At 42.5% G+C, this 19,732-nt stretch overlaps 1 protein-coding gene across 22 annotated transcripts in view; it reads right to left on the bottom strand.

Annotated features, from left to right (window-relative positions):
* The window catches only part of tspoap1 (TSPO associated protein 1), a 77,867-nt gene that overhangs the window by 9,700 nt on the left and 48,435 nt on the right, over window positions 1–19,732 (bottom strand). For 11 of the 22 annotated variants that reach the window (XM_080307457.1, XM_080307443.1, XM_080307446.1 and 8 more), the window contains 19 exons: window positions 16,207–16,290; window positions 15,976–16,065; window positions 15,724–15,846; window positions 15,533–15,637; window positions 15,246–15,296; window positions 14,450–14,482; window positions 12,262–12,442; window positions 11,689–11,793; window positions 11,061–11,266; window positions 8,642–8,748; window positions 8,443–8,552; window positions 7,482–8,357; window positions 6,627–6,653; window positions 6,289–6,440; window positions 5,714–6,187; window positions 3,063–3,452; window positions 1,803–1,958; window positions 664–1,473; window positions 54–156 (listed from right to left, as the gene is read on the bottom strand). In XM_080307457.1, the coding sequence (XP_080163583.1) occupies window positions 54–156; window positions 664–1,473; window positions 1,803–1,958; window positions 3,063–3,452; window positions 5,714–6,187; window positions 6,289–6,440; window positions 6,627–6,653; window positions 7,482–8,357; window positions 8,443–8,552; window positions 8,642–8,748; window positions 11,061–11,266; window positions 11,689–11,793; window positions 12,262–12,442; window positions 14,450–14,482; window positions 15,246–15,296; window positions 15,533–15,637; window positions 15,724–15,846; window positions 15,976–16,065; window positions 16,207–16,290 (4,183 nt within the window). Of the gene's footprint in view, window positions 1–53; window positions 157–663; window positions 1,474–1,802; window positions 1,959–3,062; window positions 3,453–5,713; window positions 6,188–6,288; window positions 6,441–6,626; window positions 6,654–7,481; window positions 8,358–8,442; window positions 8,553–8,641; window positions 8,749–11,060; window positions 11,267–11,688; window positions 11,794–12,261; window positions 12,443–13,966; window positions 13,988–14,449; window positions 14,483–15,245; window positions 15,297–15,532; window positions 15,638–15,723; window positions 15,847–15,975; window positions 16,066–16,206; window positions 16,291–19,732 lie in introns of all 22 variants that reach the window. The other 11 variants (XM_080307460.1, XM_080307461.1, XM_080307451.1 and 8 more) reach the window with 10 other exon arrangements.

Here is a 19,732-nt window from a genome sequence, read left to right as displayed (position 1 = left end):
AAGCAATGAGAAAGAGGGGAAGCACAAACACGAAAGGGGAAAAGGCCTCTGACCTTTGAGATTCCTAGCCTGCAAGCATGCGGGTTTACAGGAAAGCTCTGCTTGGCCTCTCCATGATGGACGTGCTTCAGCTGGAGGGATCTGGCTGACCTCCTGCTCAAGAATCAAAAAAGAGAAAAGAAATATGAGGTATGATGTTTAAGCACTACATGGGAGGAGAGGAAAATTATTAAACTGTTTCTTATTGGAGCAGAGATCAGAGTCACATCTAATATATAACACACTCCAGGGTATTCTACATGCACGCAACATAAGCATATTATTTTCTTGCACTGCAGCAGTATTAGCAGACGCACACCCACGCACCAAAGCACACTGACTGTAAACGAATGCAAGACAAGGCAGTCTGGACTAGTTTAAAACACAGAGATGGGGTTTCAATGTGCAGGAGAATAGGAAAGCAGCAGGAATGAGTGCAGTCACGCAGAGGGGGAACATTAGCTGAATCCACTCGGTAGCAATGTATTGTGTGTAGCCATGTATTGGCAAAGTCTATTGAGTGGGAGGGTTATGAGTTTTCCTCTAAAGAGCTCAAGGGTTGATTAGCACAACTACAGAGGAGAGGATGGGTCTGGGACGGCACACCAGCGGACCAACATTTACCAGCGGATCAGCCTTCGGCCCTCGGCGCTGAGGAGGTCTGCTGTGCTCCATTTGGGCCCCCTCTACCCACCATTCAGAGCTCATCTGCTGCACCACCACCTCCCTAGGAGTATATTCCACAGGCTCCTCATTGTCATCTGTACCGTACTCAACATCAATCTCCACCCCAGGACTAATGGGTGACTTCATAGTTCGTACTGTTTTGCTGACTGGGTAGGGTCTTGGTGGGGTAGGGCCATCACCGGGGTTGGCCGCAGCGGCAACGGCCATCTGACTCCTGAGCATGGCCTCCCTCCTAAGGCGGTCACCTAGCCCTCGAAGCAGTGTTTTGTCTTTGCTAGTGTGGGTTGGCCGAGGAGGACAGTGGGCAGAGACCCGTCTGTTGGCAGGACCCTCATATAAACTTGTGTCTTCTGCTTCCGGATAACTGACGGTGTCCACCGTTTCTGCATAGTGTACTCTGTGCTGTGTCTTAGGCTTGACCTGCAAGGCCCCGTGTTTGGGTAAAGGCTCTTTAATTAGGGATCTGGGTTCCTGGTTGAGGTGGTGATGGTGAGGGGAGATTTGTGGGTGTGGGTTACGGTGATGTGGAGGGCCAGGATGGAGGTGTTCTGGGTTTCTGGAGTGGAGGTGGGTGAGCTGTGGCTGATGCTGGCTGCGGCGACTTAAATGCTCTTCTTGACTGCTGTCCTCCTCCTCTGTCATCTCGGGGATGCTGAACAGCTGCTTGTTGGGGTAGACATAAGGAGGCAACTTAAGGATCTTTTCAAGAACTTCCTCATCACTGTCTGGAGCCTCCAACTTACACAACTGCAAGGGCCACAGTTTTATTCATACAAGATTGGTTCGGTGAAGGTAGGATGGAACATTATAATGTTCAGTGAAAATAAAGCAAGTGCAGACAAAACGGATGAGAACGCCACCATGAAGAAGGAAGAGAAATGAAAGAGGAAGGAAAAAACCAAGAATCACAGACACAATCATGATTCCAACAGAAGAAACAAGGCCTCAAAATGAGAACTAAACTCTGGAAGAAAAATTAAAAGAAGCATGTTTCATTTAAAAAGCAGAACTTGGAAAGTATCTCTGCAAACAAGCATGTGTATAGCTGCGGTCATAGTACGAAATAATTTCTTTACCCTGTTAGCTCCAATTGTGCATCCCCTTGCCTGTACTTCACCGAGGTGGTCAGAGTAAAAGTCCTCTTCCTCTTCTTCCAGGATGTCTGACAGATCTGAGTGGCTGTTGTCTGCATGGTAGTCACTGGGAGGTTCAACAATCCCTCTGACATAACTCTGAGGAAACATTACATCATGCACAGAATGAAATAATATCTATGCATCACAGCTTGAAAGGGCGCAAACGATTGCATATACAAGACTAGAGCATGGAAGGTGTTTATATGGCCTTGGCTCCATGCATCAACGCATCAATCAATATGTTCAATATGGTCTTAAATTTGCAGCCAATTTATTAACTTTTAATTATTTAGGGCTTCTTAATAAGTGCGTAAAACAAAAAACTTGACATGTTGAGAGTTGATGTTGTTCTTCTACTTTCTGCAACTCCCTTTAGGGCTCACCACAACAGATCACCTGCCTCCATCTCACCCTACACCTACTATCCTCTTCTGTCACACCAGCCACCCTCTTCGTGTCCTCTTTAGCCACATCCATGAACATCATCTTGGTCTTCCTCATTTTCTCCTACCTGGCAGCTCCATCTTTAACATCTTTTGTCCAATATGTCCACTATCCCTCCTCTGCACATGTCCAAGCTACCTCAGCCTTGTCTCCACAACAATCCCACCTCCGTCTGATAGACATATATCCAATCTTGTATATTCTGGCCACTCACAAAAACATCTTAGCACCTTTAACTCCGTCACCTCCAGGTACACGTCCTGTTTATTTTAAAGTCTGCATATATGAAACACTTTCTATTGGTTGGTTATGGAAACTACAAGTTGTGAGTCTTGATGCATGCTCAATCATCCAGATAAGGAAATCTCAAAAAGTTGATTCTGTTCATTTGCACAAAGTGTTTTCAATGGAAGAAACGTTTCGCCACTCATCCAAGTGACTTCTTCAGTCTCCACAAGTTTGGAGTATAAAAAATATCTGTAGCCTACGACTTCTTGAGTAATACAACAGAATCTCAGGCTAAGATGTTGACTGCTGAGTGTCTTTGTGGGTAATGTTGCAATGGCAGAGCAATATCCTTTAAATGCCTTATTCCTTCAAATCTGATTTCACCAAGTATGACATATAATCTACACTGAAGTTAGGTGCACCTCTGAATACCTAAACTATAATCAGATTCAATAAACAGACACTTAGAGTACATGTTACATTTAATTTTGTAGTAAACAGCAATAACCCAGTTAAAACAAGGCTGACCTGTTGCCTCCTGCAGTACACTGGGTCTTGGTCCTGTGTCAGGAACTCCTCGATGGACACCAAGCGGGTATTTTCATGCTCCTCCTCTACCTCTGACTCCAGAGGAGAAGTGCTGGGGGGACGGATGAGGTTAGTGTCCTGAGGGTTAAGGAGATCTGTAATTGGGGCTTTGGGTGGTGTAGGGATGCGTTCAGGGGTCCCAAGCTTGGCACTGGGGTCCTCGATGAACTCTGTGATAGATGGGAATGGACGTATAGTTCCAGGGCTGTCGGTGTCTCTGTGCTGCTCCAACACAGGTGCTGCTGCTGCCACTGATGGAGCCTGAGCAGGTGTCGGTGACGCTACTGGAGATGGCTGAGGTGCTGAGTTGGCCGGGGAGGTCACATTAACCTGGAAATGGAAAAAAATAGTCAGACAAAGGTGTTTATTATTCTGTCTGTCAAAAAGGACAGGACGCCTCAATCTAGCGTATTATTTACACTTTGGCAAACTGCAGCCATTAACAATATGCTGGATTATCTAGTCAAGTCAAGTCAAGAAAGCCTTTATTTGTCACATGCAAGTTGCCCTGCAGCGAAATGGGTCCCCCCCCCCCGACCTTACATACACAACACAGACATCACATGGGGAGACAGGTCGGAGACCGGTAGTAGTATGGAAAAACACTGAAATGTACAATACAATGGGCAAGACGAGGAGGGGGAAAAAGAGACCTCTACTCATGCTGGGCTCCTATGGGGGGACAGCATGAGAACAGAAAACAAAAAAACTCCTCTGCACAAAGAGCACATAAATGTCCACATCACAACATCATGAAGCATGTGACAAGCAACAGGGGTGGGTAAGGGGTGAGAAGTAAGCCGATCCAGACACAGCCATCCTGCCCTGCAGCTATTCATCCAGCGCCGGGCCCAGACCTGCCGTCCGACTCGGCCTTGGAGATAAGCGTACAAGGGCGTTTGGAACAAAGAGTCTAAACACAGTTTGTTATCAGGGGAGAAATTGTTAGTTATGTTCAGCTCCAGCCTTGAGACCGCAGCTGGCGCCGATATGGTAGCCGCATGAAATAATGGTGGTGTTCTTGCTTTAGTGCGAACCACTGCATGTCAATTTTACAGTCGATCTAATGTCCATCACTGGTTCCTCACCATTCCCGTTGGAGAGCCGTGAGCCTCTCCACGATGTTATCCAGCTACACCGAGATGTTATCCAGTTTGGTCATAGAGCATGAGTGTTCACGACAGCTGTGAGCCTCTCCAAGATGTTGTCAGATGTTGTCAGAGTCTCAGCACTCACAGCAGCCGCAAGCTTCTCCAAGATGTCATTCGTGCTGCGTCTAATGAGCCCATTCTGAGAAGCCACGGCTCGCTCCATCGTTCCAATCAACATAGCGGGCAGCCTTGTGGGGATTTGAACAGCTGTTTCCGCTTTCTTTATTCTTTGATAAGCCAGGGCCAAGCCAGGGCCAAGCCAGGGCCAAGCAAGGGCCAAGCAAGGGCCAAGCCAGCGCCGATCAGCAAGAACCCTGTTATCATGATTCCAAAAAGACAGATGTCTTCAATGGGCTCTCCCGAACCCAGGCTTCTCGTCGAGAAGAGTGTGTCATTTGCATTCAGGGACCAGTTGATCAAATCCATAATTCCTTTTTTAGGTTTTAGAAAACAGACTCTGAGACTCTTCCAGGGTAGAGGGAGAGAAGCAGACAAGACTAGACAGAGACATGAGAAAGCCAAGCAGGAAAGATAAGGGAAGGGAGAGGGAGAAAGTGCGACCGCCTTTGTCAAGAGCCAGAGATATCTATTAGTGGTTACAAACAAATTGTGAACTCATGTAGTGAAGGTAAAGTGCTACAGTTCCCTTCAGGCACCTATTGTGCTTTTCCTTATTTTGTATGATATAAACACTGCTGCAATGATTGATGCTCATATTACACATGGCTTCAGTTGAATTAATGATGCATGTAATTCATTTTTAGTCTTTTTTTTTGGCTCCATATAAAAGTGGGGAAATTCATGTGTTCCAGCAGCACAGTCCAGAGGCAGATGGAGCATGAGGATTCACACAAAAGTTAAAATAAAAAACAAGAAATGTGCAGTGTGAAGGCCAAATTTGGAAGATAAGAAAAAAAGAATACTGTACAGTTATATATAGTATAGTTAAAAATAGCATACTCAGATTCAAAGAAATGCACAGCTAAGTAGGATAATTTTTTAAAAAGATATACAAAAAGTGCTGTGAAAAATCTGCTTTATCTCCTAGGACCTGTCCATGTGGACATCACATTTTGGGTTGTCTAGACCAAAATACTAAATTTTGCTCTATGAGGGCCTGATATCCACTAACGAGGACATTATACTGCCACTGTTCTATCGAAAATTAAAGCAAATGTCCTCATATGTGGATCTCATTTTTCTCAGAAACAAAAATCTGATTTAAAAAAATTCACGTAATTCTTTGTTTTTACATTCACCAGGTCCCAATCAGGCCAAATAGCAAAGAGAAATTAAAAATGCATGCCATGAAAGAGTTTGGGTCTTAGGAGGTTAAAACAACAATGACAGACTGTTTACAGGAAATTGAAAAACTGCGTATCTATTACTATCACCTTCAAGGGGCTCTCATATATAGGAGGATGGAAGAGTATGGCTCACCACTGGGGTAATGGTGGAGGCTACAGATAATGTGACCTCGCCAACAGCCAAGGCAGCAGCAGATGAAGGGTTGGCCCAGGCCTTCACGTATGAGGAAGACGAGAGTTCTTCTGAACGGAGGGCAGAAGGTGAGTTGGCAGCAGCCTCCACTGTGAGGCCAGTGATATGTATCTCTGATGGCAAAGAGCTGTGCAGCGTGGACACTTTGGCAGCAGAGTTTCCATAGGATGGTGAAGGGGGCAGGTTACTGGGACCTACTGGAGTACAGGGCAGAGGTGGCAGAAGTGGGGCAGTGACAGCCGGGCCTGCCATGATGGCAGCCAGCTTTGAGGGCACATTAACCGGCAGAGAGTCACAGGACTCCCCATGGGCGGATGTGGTGCGGACAGTGAGCTCCTGAGCTGCCAGCAGGGAGTGGATCTGAGAGGGACCCAGGAGGGCACTACCAGCTGTTGGGGAAGACACCTCAAGCACCTTGGATAGAAGAACGATAATCAGACTTTGGTTAAATATCTGAATACTGTCTTAAAATCAAGATTACAATTTTAAGTTTAAAACAGACATGAAGTTCTTGCCTTCTTTGCGTCAGCATATATAGTGTATCCAGTTACACGGACTCCGTTGGAGGTCCCTGCAGCATCTATAGTGACTGGTAGCCAGCTGATGAGAGCAATTCCAGGAGATGGACCATGCTCCAGCTGAACATCCAGAGGAGCATCGGGGGGGCCTGCAGAGATTTAAAACATCACAGCAAAATAAAGAGAAGCATGTCAAAAACTGAACATAGGACTGAGTAAATGACTCATACTGAAAATACAAAGCTTTGGAGGAGGAATAATGTTTACTATGGGGACATGTTTCTACCAAGAAAGTTGCCATCTATTACTCTAATGGCCACTAGAAAACCATATACCTGAAATCCCAGACTGAGGGCATGGAACTTAAGCAAATTTGAAGGATCATTTGGAGAGATGCAACTCAAATATATATCACACTGATGATTATACATTATATAGCGTAGTTCATTTCTGAAATCTTAAATACTATTGCCTGGCAAAACGGTACCAACTTCATATGAGTCCATAATTAAAAACACAAAGCATGAACAGTGACTATACTAACATACTATTGTAAGCTTACTTATTTACAAGAGTAAATAAATCCACAGGATCTTTGAAACCTCTCTTCCCTTCACTGTTAACATAATGTAGAAATCAGTAGAAATACTGATATAAAAATGATGCATTGCTTCACGCTGCATTTTCACACTGTCTTTATTTTGCTTACAGTCTTGATTTTCATCTTCATTTGGGTTGCCTGTACCAGCAGTACAGTCATGGGAGGTGTTCCCTACAATCATTAATGATGTAACTCTCTCACCAATTTGATGGGGACACGTTGCCAAGAGCAAAGTGACATGTACATATGATTAGACTTAAAAGTCTTAAGGAAGCTGGCTTGATAAATTATCTAGCCAAAGCTCTGGTAAGATGTTGCAAAGATTCAGGAAAACACAGACAAATAAAATGATTTGAAAGGTCTTGAGTTCATTATACAAGTTCAGATTAAATAATCATCTTACTGGATATATGCGATGATTTGTCTGAGTTTATAGAGGTATAGAATTAATCTGCAAAAACCCCCATCTTTGAGTCTGAACGAACCTTACATGTGTTCCATTTACACACGTCCATCTTAAATGCTTTTACCACGTGTGATACCGGAAATCGTGACAAGCCGTCAGAAAGATAAAAGAGTAAGTCCTGACCTGCCATCAGTGTGGTGAAGGTGATCGTTGCACTTCTGTGTTCACGTCGCTCCACGGGTAACTCCCATGGCGTGCGGTGTGGCCGTGCCTCCACTTTGACCGTGTACTGCAGGCTGGGCAATAGGTTATTGAGGCACAGCGAGTAGCAGCCAGCCTTCACCAGCTCACACTCCTCGTCATTCAAGGACACAATGTGCACATAGTTACTGTTGCTGGGCAGCCAGGTCAGGTTGGCATTGGTAGCAGTGATCCTCTCCACGCGCAGTTGCGTGGGCGCCACGGAAACGTCCCGACCGACCAGCATGCTGCAGCGGAGCTGGTCCGAGAGACCCTTCTCTGTCAGGCTTTGGACCGACACACGATAGGCCTTGAGGTTTATGTCTAGCCGCTCCAGCACTGCTTTGGTCTGGGCACCGAAGGGCACATTGAGCCGCAGCTCCTGGTCCACATACACATTATAGCTCCACACATTGCCCCACCCAGCCGGCACCAACGGAGGGTCCCAGCTGATGATGATACTCTTGGCAAGCTGCTTGATGAGGGTGAGCTTACGTGGGTAAGGCACAATGTCCACTCCCACCTCTTCCAAGTCCAAGTCTAGGCCGTTGGTGAGGGGGGCTGGGACAGCCAAGGCTGATGCTGAATCTGAGGGGGCTGAGGCAGGGCCAGAGGCAGCAGAGGCCTCTGTCCTCTCTGAGGTGCTGACACCCACGTGGAGACGATGCTGGTGGATGGCACTGTGCAGGCTGCTGTCTATCAGCGAGTTATGGGACATGTCCACCATCTCTGGGTGATGAGTGCTCATGACATCGTCGTCTGAAACACGTTCCACAAAGTTAGAGGGGACCAGCCCTCTCCGTCCGTCCATCAGTTCGCCTGAAAGGAGCCACCATAAAACACTGTCCTACAGACCGGAAAGTAAAGATTTGTAGATTTACAAAAAAATGACAAGATCCCATACCTTCATAGAAGCCATCATCATCCATGTCTCCATATACATAGATGTATTCTCCAGCAGTGAGTGGTAGCTCCACCTCAGGATTGTCATTGGGACCATCATAAGGATTATAGCTGGGGGAGATAAAAATTTTCCATGAAATCGTTTCCATCACATACTTTCATGTTCACCAGAACAACCCCTGTGTTAGTTAATTACTTACCTGTATCTTGCAATAAACACCTGAAGCTTTGCTGCTCCTCTGCTGGCTGGGCAAGGTGCTGGGGCTATGTCAATGTCCAACTCCTCTACTTCACTGGCTGTGTCCACCTGAGAACAGCATGAACAGAGAGACAGTCACCTGACATATCTAAAAAGAACAGGCTAAAAGTAAAGTAAGAGCAAAGTTAAATGGTTTTTAGTCTTTAGTAATAAAGTAAATCTATAGGACTGCAGTTGCAATAAAAGTGAGGTAACTAGGATGACCAAGCACTGTGCTGTAAGTGCCACAATTTGCTACGTACACAAATCAAAATCTTCTGCAAGCTAACACAATGGTCCTGGAACAAGTCTTTCCCTATAGGTCAGATATCTTTCAAAGTTTATTACAGAGAGGTGTTTTAGAAGCTGTTTCTACTGCTTAATTTACTCCATTTATTGTTGCGGCTGACCTAAACAAGTGAATTTCTTTAGTGGAAATTCTTAACCTATTTTAGCCAGCATGAACTCTTTCTTCTGTATCAAGATGTCCTTGATTTTCTTGCCAAAAGGAGAGCACATTTCACGAGTATGATATGCTTTACACATATTATCTTAAAAGGCCACAAGATAAAGCCATGCCTGTTTGGAAATGACTGCAAAGAAAATCACTTTGTTTGCGAGTGACTTTTTGCCCTTTTTATTGAATACAAACAGGAACAGAACTACTACAGAGCTAGTTAATACCTGGTATAAATGGCTACCTGCAAGAAATAACAGCACTTTTTAAGGATAATCACAAACAACTACTGTATACCCTTTATAATCCACAGAGCTGAGTGGATTATCTCACTAAATATGAGCTCTATTGATTGTATGCAGTCGAGTGACTGGATAAAAAGACCACCAGGCTGCATAGCATGCAGGACCACACAACGGCAGGACAAACATGCTAAATATTTTGGAGCAAAACCAAAATACTCCACTGGACTCTTCTGTTACAGTGTGCACTAACGTGAGATGACAACAAGTTTAAGGAGAGCTTTTTAATCCATTAAATCCATGCAAACAGTGTAGTAATCTCGATCTGCTTTCATGTGTGCCGAAACAAAGAAGGAGAATATCAGGATGAAGAGATGAAGTGCTTCAAACTAGGGCTGCCACGATTAGTCGACTAGTCACGATTACGTCGACTATCAAAATCGTCGACGACTGATTTAATAGTCGACGCGTCGTTTGAAGCTTTGTAAGATTACAAAAGACGCAGGAATAAGTGGCAGGATTTAAGAGTGTAATAACGGACTGGAACAGAAGATGGCAGCACAGCATGTACAAGGATGCCAGCTGCCGTTAAACCCCGAAGAAGAAGAAGCAGTTTCCCAGAATTCATAGCGCGGCCCAGCGCAGTTTCCAACAATGGCGGCAGCTAGTTAGTTTTAATGTTACTCTTATTATTCTTTCTGGGTCACAAAATAAACATTTAACATATTTTCAGGCGAGAATGTAGCTGTGTAAACCTCAAATATCTGCTCAGTTTATCAAGACACCACATATTTTCAAAAGCGCGCCGACGTTTTCGGAGACGTCTGTTACCCACTAGCTCGATAGTTAGCCGGGGGCTAGGCTAACTAGAGCCTTGAGAACACCGGACTCCCGGCAAATCGTTTTCAAACCCACCGCCGTCTTTCGCTACTTAGGTTAAATATATATGAGTCACTTAGATAACTTAAACATGTTATTGTTTGGCTTTTTTTAGTATTTTATTTGTTCCTGAGTAAATCGGTTTGGCTGAGATTAAAGTTTTTACACAGCTGAATAAACGTCAAGCAGACAGCTGATTATCAGAAGTGTGAGATGCTCGAGAATTTACTCCGGTGTCCTGTTATATTTTAGATAGCAAGGAGTTTATTAAACTTCACCGAAACAATCTGCAAATTTCATTCAAATTTTATAAACTATCATCTTGTCTTTATTTTTAGTTAGCACATACCTTAAACACTTAAAGCTGTAAGCTAATGATAGTTATATAAGAGCAGATGCTGCTGGTGCAATAAGCTGTACGTTTTACGTCCAATGGATGATGATCTGATTAGTCGACTAATCGCAAAAATAATCGGTGACTAGTCGACTATCAAAATAATCGTTTGTGGTAGCTCTACTTCAAACTAACCTATCAACCGTTAGGCTAACTTACTAGATACAGATGGTGGTTTTCAAATGTAGCAGCCACATTAGCTAATGGTGTCAGCTTTAAAACAACTTTACTGTATAACTATAAATTATATTTCATGTAAGACTGTGTTGAAATTTCACATATTTATATCATATTACCATTAATATATGAACCATGTATAAAATAAACAAAAAAACACAAAATGCATGAAAGCATTTTTTCTGATTTGAGAAAAAAGTGATGTACTACACATCGTCTTCACTGCTGGTACCTCGTGAGTTGGGCTTGATTTGTGCGGACTGAGATGGGTGTCAGACTTGGGCGTGAGGTGCGTGGTCTCTGACTTGCTAGAGGAAGAGCCTGACTTGCTGACGCTGATGGTGGGCAGCTCTCGATGCTTGGTGACAGGCGATCGCTCCACCCTGGATAGCCCTGCAGCATGAGGGGTAGCCCCCATGCGTAGTGCAGTGGCCACATCTAGCAAGAGAGAGAGAGGCAGAGGATAATCCACCATCTAGTGAACATACATCAGCCCTCTTACTGCATAACCTGGTTGAATCCACGAGCAGCTAGGCATGTGAAGTCACTGGTTGACATGCAGGGGGCTCAAGGCCTGAACATGGCTGATTAAAAAGAGGAAGGAAAAAAAGTCCTATCTCCATCTGTCAGTGGTCACACTATAAAGACAACATGTTTCACACGAGGACTGTTAAGAGACTTAACGTGCTCCATGCTCCACACACTGACTGTCTCATGCTATGGTGAGAGTAACAGATCAGCTCTGTTACGGTGCTGGACTGTTAACGGTGACCGTGCAGGTAAGATGACAGGTCAACGCATGCGGTGCTTTTGTAACACTGTCCAACACATATTATGAGTAACAGAGACGGCGGGCATACCAAGTGGGTCATTGCCCTCGGGGCAGGAGACAGTGTCACCTCCCTCGAGACTCCAAAAGGCTATTTCACCTAGAGTCACCATATCCCATGAGCCACCAGTGCAGTCTAAAACACATGAACATTGTAAGAGAAAAGGGTTGGATATACACAGTAGGAAAGAGTTGGTCTAGATTTGCACTATGTATTTGTTGCTGCTGGGATTGAGGTTACATTATAACACACAAAGGTGGAAAAAGAGAGAATGTCACATTAAGAAGAAGGACTGGGTATTGTGTATTGTGTCCTTATTGTTCAGAAGTCAATGATAAAATATCTCGAAATTAAAATCTGGAGAGATGCATTCCTGATCATTATATATATGGATAATTTTAAAGAACTCTTTTCTATAAGTGGCTCAGTGCTCTTTACCAAGCCATCATCTGTGTCCACTACACCAACTACGATTCTATAACATGAAAGCAAAATTATTGTTAAACAATGATTTGGCAAATTATCTTGAAACAAGACATAGTAAGTCAGATTGTTTGATTTTCCTGTTGGTCATTAAGCAAGTGAAGTGAAGCAACCACTTACCTCGCTCTGTAGTCAGGCCCACCCCGTTGGTCAGAACCGACAGGGTGGGGTTGTTGAGGAGGCTAGAGCTGGCCAGGTCCACCTTTGAGGCCTGCATTCGAAACTTCTCCAACTCTTGGGACAGCAGGCCAAACTGTTCGCTCTGGCTTCGACATTTCTCCTCCAGCTCTCGTACCTTCGACTACACAGAAGGCAGAACCAATATAATGCACACAAACAGTGCCAGTGTGACTTGTGTGAGAGAAAATCCACCTTTCAACACTATTAGATGTGATGTCCTCAAATTGTTAACCAGGTCATTTCAGGTGGAACTGTGTGATGTGTTACCATACTTTAGGTTTCTTCTGGACACACTTTAACCTGATGTCTACAAGCGAATGAGCTTTGCCTAAGTTAGCAGTACAGTGTGTGAATGTTGGGATGTGAGCGGTAAGGTGGATTTTTCCTTTTAATCAGCAATCTATCACCGTCAGTGTCCTGCAGAAACCTTCAATGCAATTAAATCAATTTCCTTAGAAACTATGGAAAAGCTTTTTATGATTAGGGCCACCAGTGTGTGAATGTGTGTGTGAATGGGTGAATGACTGAATGTAGTGTGAAGCGCTTTGGGGTCCTTAGGGACTAATTAAAGCGCTATACAAATGCAGGCCATTTACTTTTGATACATCTGATTTCTTATGTTTATGACTGTTTTGAAAGATGGACAAATAGGACAACAAAATGTGGCAAACACAAATGAATGCATGAAATAACGTAATCCACAACGCAAATATGGGTTTCTGCAAGACAGACAATGTTACAAGTCCCTACATCATTTGTTAGAATCTGCAAAGACAAATGACAAAGACTGGCTGGGTAAATGGAAAGGAAAAAGGGAGGCAGGCAAAGGGGGAGGGGAAACTGGAGTAAAGTATTTATGAGGTGTTACATGTTGCTTCCATTTAACACTCGGCTTGCAATCACTTTTATGACAGCGGGGTAATTTGGCAGAACACTACTTGCTTCTGTCTTACTGGGTTTCTAAATGTAGCTGATTTCACTTCCGGTTGCGGTGGGAGTTTCCTGGCAGGCTGATCTGACAAAAGCCTTCACACGAAAGTGTCTGAACAACATTTCCTGTTAGTGCTCACCTACGCAAAGCCTGTAGTCGATTCTTATCTAGCTGCACTGAGCTGGGGGGTAATGAGTATTAAAACACTGACGCAAATCATTTGTAAAACCTCAGATGAATACTATCAGAAATTTACCAAATTTCCCGGAGGAACCCACCCGAGGGATTAATAAAGTTTTATCTAATCTAATCTAAATGGCAATGAGACTATTTGCGTACATGGAATAAGATTAAACAACCCGATAATTGTAGTAAGTGCTGTCAGTGCAGCTGGGAGTGATAAATGTGTTATACACATACACTAACCCCTAACCCTACACCCCATATGAATGACCTGATTTAAATGCAAATCGGTAACCATAAAAAAAATAAATAAATAAAAGAGAAACGCAACAGCCTCAGATGAGCAACTGTTCACAAGTGAAGCATTTCTGAGGGGCTGTTTTACACTAATTAATGTTGAATAGAGTTCCATCAATTTCAAGGAACTAAATAAAAGCAACTGGGGTTTTGGTGGTTCTAAGGACCAGGGCTGGGTGGAGGTCCTGTTGAGGAGAAGATAAAAAGCTCTTGAACACGAGGTTCAAGAAATACCTGCATGCAGTCCAGTGTACTCTGCTTAGCAAAAAAGGCACAAAGCACAAAGAAAAGATGCAAATGCATGTGTGTGAAGCACTGAAACTGGAAAAGACTAAATTAAATATTAATAGAGTAGAAACACAGCAGTCAGAGTCCAGGTCAGCAAGGAAATCCGCTCACAAGCCAGAATCACTAGAATGTCTCTCAGCCCATAGCAGCCCATAGCAGCCCACACACACACACACACACACACACACACACACACACACACACACACACACACACACACACACACACCCCTCTCATAATCTAGCAAAAACTGTTTTTTAACAGAGTGAGTAAGGCTGGGTGTTTTGTTGGCAAGTAAAACATGGGCTCTTGGGAGGGAAAGAGACTTTCTCCTGTGATGCTTTGGTTTAAATACAGACAGAAAGTGAGAGAAACACAGCCAAGAGGAAGGAAACTAGGCATTTTGAAAACAGAGCAACTATACTCTACCAGCTCTCTCCGCAACACGAGCTGAGTCAACTCCTAAAATAAAATACACACTGCTTTAAGTAACAAACTCTCGCAGCAAAATGAACCGTGAGAAATAAGGAACACAGACAACAGGAATGTAAAGTCATCAACTGTGGATGATGACATTTTTGATTTTTTCCCTCCTTTTTTAGTTTCTTTTTTTTTAATGTTCAGCATCAGCAGCCAATCAGAGGCAGGGGGATTTCAACTGTCATCTGCTATCTGGATTCATTTTGAATTCTTACGCTGACACAGAGAGCAAGCACAAACGTCACAAAGCAGCAGAAGAGCCATCTGTTCAAACGGTTTTCAGGCCTACTAGAGCTACAAAAATATAAGTACTTTCTGCCACAGCTTCTCAGCCAGGTGTTTAGATAAGAATAAAGATCCCAGTAAATTATAATTCCAGGCTTCTTTAGAAGAATGAATCGTCTTTTGACCTACTAAAAAAAGAATGAAATGTCTTTAAACCTACTAAAAACCTGGTGAGAATTTTGCTCTGTTTTAAAAGACAGAAACACTTTATTCAGTGAATTTAAGCTGAAAGGAATACATTAGTGTATGTCACATAGAGACATTTTTTCTTGTTACTCTTTAATGCTTCACTCTTTTGTGGGACACTGCCAGCTTTGGATTTGATCCTAAGTCCTCCTAAATGCTTGAAAGCACCTCAGGGCTATGCAGTCTGGCAGTACAAAAGCGTGGTCTGGCACAGAGTTGTTTTACTTGCTTTTGTGCTTCCCCGTGCAGACATAATAGTGTCACATACACTCACCTCCAGCATCTGAACCACTCCTTCATGCTCCCTCTTGGCGAATAACTGAGCCTGATGATTAAAAAAAACATTCAATTCACGGTAAACTTTCATCATAAAATTCACTTTCACAGCATAGCAAGCAGCACTGATAAAATTCTTTATTGGTGCCCAAAGGTTGCCCCCTGCTGGACAAAGTGCCCCATTTTTCTTAACTACACTGAAAGTAACCCACAGGCTATGAGAGCATGACTTTAGCAAGATCGAAACCAAAAAAACCCCCCAAAACTCAAGGCTGTATTTCTTACCCGCTGTAACCTTTTGATTTCATCCTGTTTGAACTTAAGGATAGCCAGTGCTTGCTCATGTTCCAATTCCAGCTGCTGCCTTCGCTCGGCGACCTCTCGCATATGCTGTTCAGAAGGAAAAGAGTTTATCAGCAGGGACACTAAGGAGCAAAACTGACAATAGCGCACCAAGCATCTGACTCAGATAGTACCTTTAGGACCTGCTCTAGGTTCTCCAGTTTGGCACGGAGTCTCTGGTTCTCCTCGAGAACTGAATTGCGTTGAGCGGTCACTTCAGAGAGATCTTCCCTCAGCTCCTCATTCTCAGCCCGAGTCTGGGAAATAGCAGCAGGTTATCCCATCATAGCATTAAGATTGGTTATCACAACTGTCAGTGATGATGACCAAAAACATGATTTTTATACACAAAATAAAACCTATATATCTCGAGCAGCGTCACCGACCTGGTCGAGCAGCTGTGCCTTCCTCCTGAGGAGATCTGCCTCCTCCTTTAGTTGCTCATTTTTGCCTCGCTCATCCTCAAGCTGGCTCTCCTGTTCCAGAAAAACACAAAACCACACTCATACAAACATGCGGAAATCCACGTCTACCCCTCTGCTGTCATTATGTCCATCGCAGCTGTGCTTTAAAGAGAGTATGACAGAAGGAAACAATGGAGCACAAGGTTCACTTACCAAATCCAGACATCTCTTCTGTCGCTTCTTTACTTCATGCTCAAGATTTTCACATTCTTTTCTTTTCTTGCTCAGTTCACTTTCCTGAAACAAGAGAAAAAACAAGGATAGTTACACTTAATCTTTAATTTGGAAACTCAGGTCAGGCTTTAAACTAAAACTCTCAAAATGCACATAATATATCATACAAAAACATAACAATAAATAGGAATCATTTGCATCATGTACATTTTGCAAAATGGGATACAATCCTTGCAGTTTCCATAGTGACCTCTGACAGGACAGCAATGAGGCATTACAAAGCTTAGCATCCTTTAATTATTCTAAATGCAGCTTACATGCAGGAGCAGCATAGGAGAAATCAGCTTATTTCACTGTGGCTCCAGGACCTCAATCAAGCATTACCCCTGTGTTTGTGATGTGGGAGCTACAGGACAGAGGCTAATTGCAGACCACCAGCAGCTGACTGGAAGAGACACTGTACTCTCACCAGGGATGACACAGCAAGACAATAAAGATAATTAAACTACAACCTGTGCTCTGATTTTCTTGATTGTGTTTGAGTTGCGTTCTTTTGAAGGCCTGATTAACAGTCACATTACAGCTGGGAAGCTAAACTACCACATCTGATTGTACTGTGTGGAATTCAAATACAACATGGTCACATTACAAAAACATTTCTCACTGAGCTTCATTGTCACACTAAATGTCTTGTCTCCATGGTGAAGACTACCGCAGGTATCCTTTGATTCACACTTTTGTTCCTTTGTAACTTCCATTAGAATATTTAAAACAGCTATGCCACACATTATAAATATGAAGAAAACAAGACTTTTATTTTGAAAAACAGATGCAACAATGTGACAAGGAGGGGAATTTATTCTTCAGCACGGGGTCCTTTTTCACTCTAAAAATAATGATATTAGCAAGATCATCCTTTCAGAGAATGTTACCTGATCAAAACAGATTAAGTTGCCTGTGTCACTCTGTTAAACTAGAAAGATCACAAAAATTCTTTCCTGTGCAGAGGTCACTTCATCTAAAGTTCAAGGATCAATTTGACAATAAGGGGGAAGAAAATAAAGTTTTGTAAAACATGGACCCAACATCTATCTTATTTCACTGTTAATTATCTTATTAGGATAACACAACTCATAACATAATATGATACTTATTGCTTTTTTTGTACAGTCCCAATCAAAAGTTTAAGACCAGTTGAAAAATGGCAAAATAAAATCATATTTTGCATGGTTGCATCTTAACAATGTTCAAAGTAGGGCTTCAACATGCAACAAGAAGAAATGGGAGTGAGAGAAAACATTTTTTGAGCATGCAATTTATTGAATGAAACTGGCTGTTTTACAGCTGATCAAAAGTTTCCCATATGGAAAAGATATATATAAATCTTATAAAGTTTGTATCTGTCTTGTGTGAAACTTGTATGAAAAGCATACAAGAGTGAAAACAGATAAAGATCTGTGATGGCCAAACCCGTGGCCACACTCTAAAGTCGGTAACTTTTGTATTTTCATTCTTCATTTGAACATAGTAATATATTTTAGTTGCCAATAACTTTATTGATTGGTTTGGATACATTGGTTCTATTTGTAAGCACGCACATTTAGTTTACTTATGTATTCATACTACTTCATTTCTTTGCTTTCTGACTAACCTTTGTCTTTTTATTTCTTACCTGCCATCATCCCTGGGAGTTGCTGGACAAAAGATGGTAGCCAGGGTTTGAAACCATTAAATATGAAGGAAGATAATTGGACTACACCACCACTTCCTGCTGAAGGGGGGAATGTGTGTTTTCTTTACTTTAAAAACAAAGTATTTGTATTTAATTAAATATTTAGGGTTTAATGAGGTTTTTTGATTTTCTTCTTTAGTGTTTAGTTTATTAACAAACTAGATTGTACTGCATTGTTTGTGATTTATGATTGTGTTTGTTTGTTACCCCCTCATGTGTCACAATGGTCTGATCAGCCATTATATATACCCTTGTATGTCATTTCATGTTTAGGTCAATTATGTATGTTTGAGCAGTCATTTGGTCTGTTAAGTTTGCAGTTGTTGCTGGAGTTCAGTTTTGTTTCTTTGACCTCTTTTATGAGCTCAACATTTATTACTCTTGTGAATATAATTTTTGGGGGTTAAATAAATGGAAACTATATTTTTCTAATAATTCCTGGGACTCCTGTTTTTCAACTCGGTCCATCACAAGATCCCTTGAAAAATTATATAAATGAAACTTGTATGTTTTGGATACTTACTAAAACAATATATGAAAGTGATGAGAAAGTGGCCACTTTCATGAGTAAATCATATAAGTTTTTACTATTTCTTTTCCATATGGGTTAGGACCACATGCCTAATCTGTGCAAAAATGTGGATTCATTGTCATTTTCTGTCAGGTAGTCACGTCAGGTAGTCACACGTTCAAAAAGCCTTTCCCTTTTTGAACGTGGTCAGGTTGTTGAACTGTATAAGTAGGGTCTCTTGCAGCGCGCCATTGCTGCTGAGGTGAGATGCAGTAAGACAGTCATTTGGAATTTCTTAAATGATCCTGAGGGTTATGGAACAAAAAAGTAAAGTGGAAGACCCCAAAAAATTTCAACAGCACTGAGCAAGAGGATCCAATTGCCTGTCTGTCAAGACACTGGACAATCCTCGACCCAAATTAAGGCTGTTACTGGTGCCGACTGCAGCCCTGCAACCATCAGATGGCATCTAAGTCTGAATGGCTTCAAAAACAAAAAATATCTTCAAAGGCCTTGTCTTCTTGAATGGCACAGAACAGTTTGGAAGAGGAATTATCAATGAAATCTGAGTTTCTGTCACATCAGCCTCCTAAGACAGTCTCCAAGAAAAGAAAGGCTTGTTTGCTCTATGGCACACAACTGCAATGTTTAAACTTTGCTAAACAACACGAAAAGAAGTCCGGTGAAACCTGGAAGCACCTCCTTGGTTCAGCTGAGACTAAGATGAAATTGTTCGAGTCAGGACAAACACAGTGAATGCACAGTCCTGCCATTAACACTCTGAGATGAGTGTGCAATAACAGTTGAGCTGAATGTAAACATTATAGCCAAATGTTGGCTGACAAAGATGACTCTTTGTCATCCTCAGTCTTCTGGCTGAGGAGGAATAGTCCAGGCTGATAATCACACGAGGCTTCCCAAAGAAGAAAAGAGTGAAAACCATCACAGGGACAGGAATGTTACCCAACTTTAAACCAATAGCTTATCAATGACATATTTTCAAAAAGGTAGCAGATAGCAGGTTTAAAAATGTTCTCTGATGAATGGCAGAACAATCCATGCAGCACTTAAGGAATGTTGGTATACTGACATATTAAAAGGTAAAGTGAAGTAAAGTTTGTCACTTGTGTGAACACGTGACACATGCACAAGTGACCTCCACAAACAAAACAAACAATCACACATGTCATGTAATCATATCTTGTGGGGACATCTAATTGACATAATGCTTTCCCTAGCCACTTACCCTTACCATAACCATA

This window comes from Astatotilapia calliptera, chromosome 10 (genome assembly GCF_964374335.1).
Source record: "Astatotilapia calliptera chromosome 10, fAstCal68.1, whole genome shotgun sequence".
Lineage (NCBI taxonomy): Eukaryota > Metazoa > Chordata > Actinopteri > Cichliformes > Cichlidae > Astatotilapia > Astatotilapia calliptera.
This window is presented reverse-complemented; position numbering and strand designations above follow the sequence as displayed.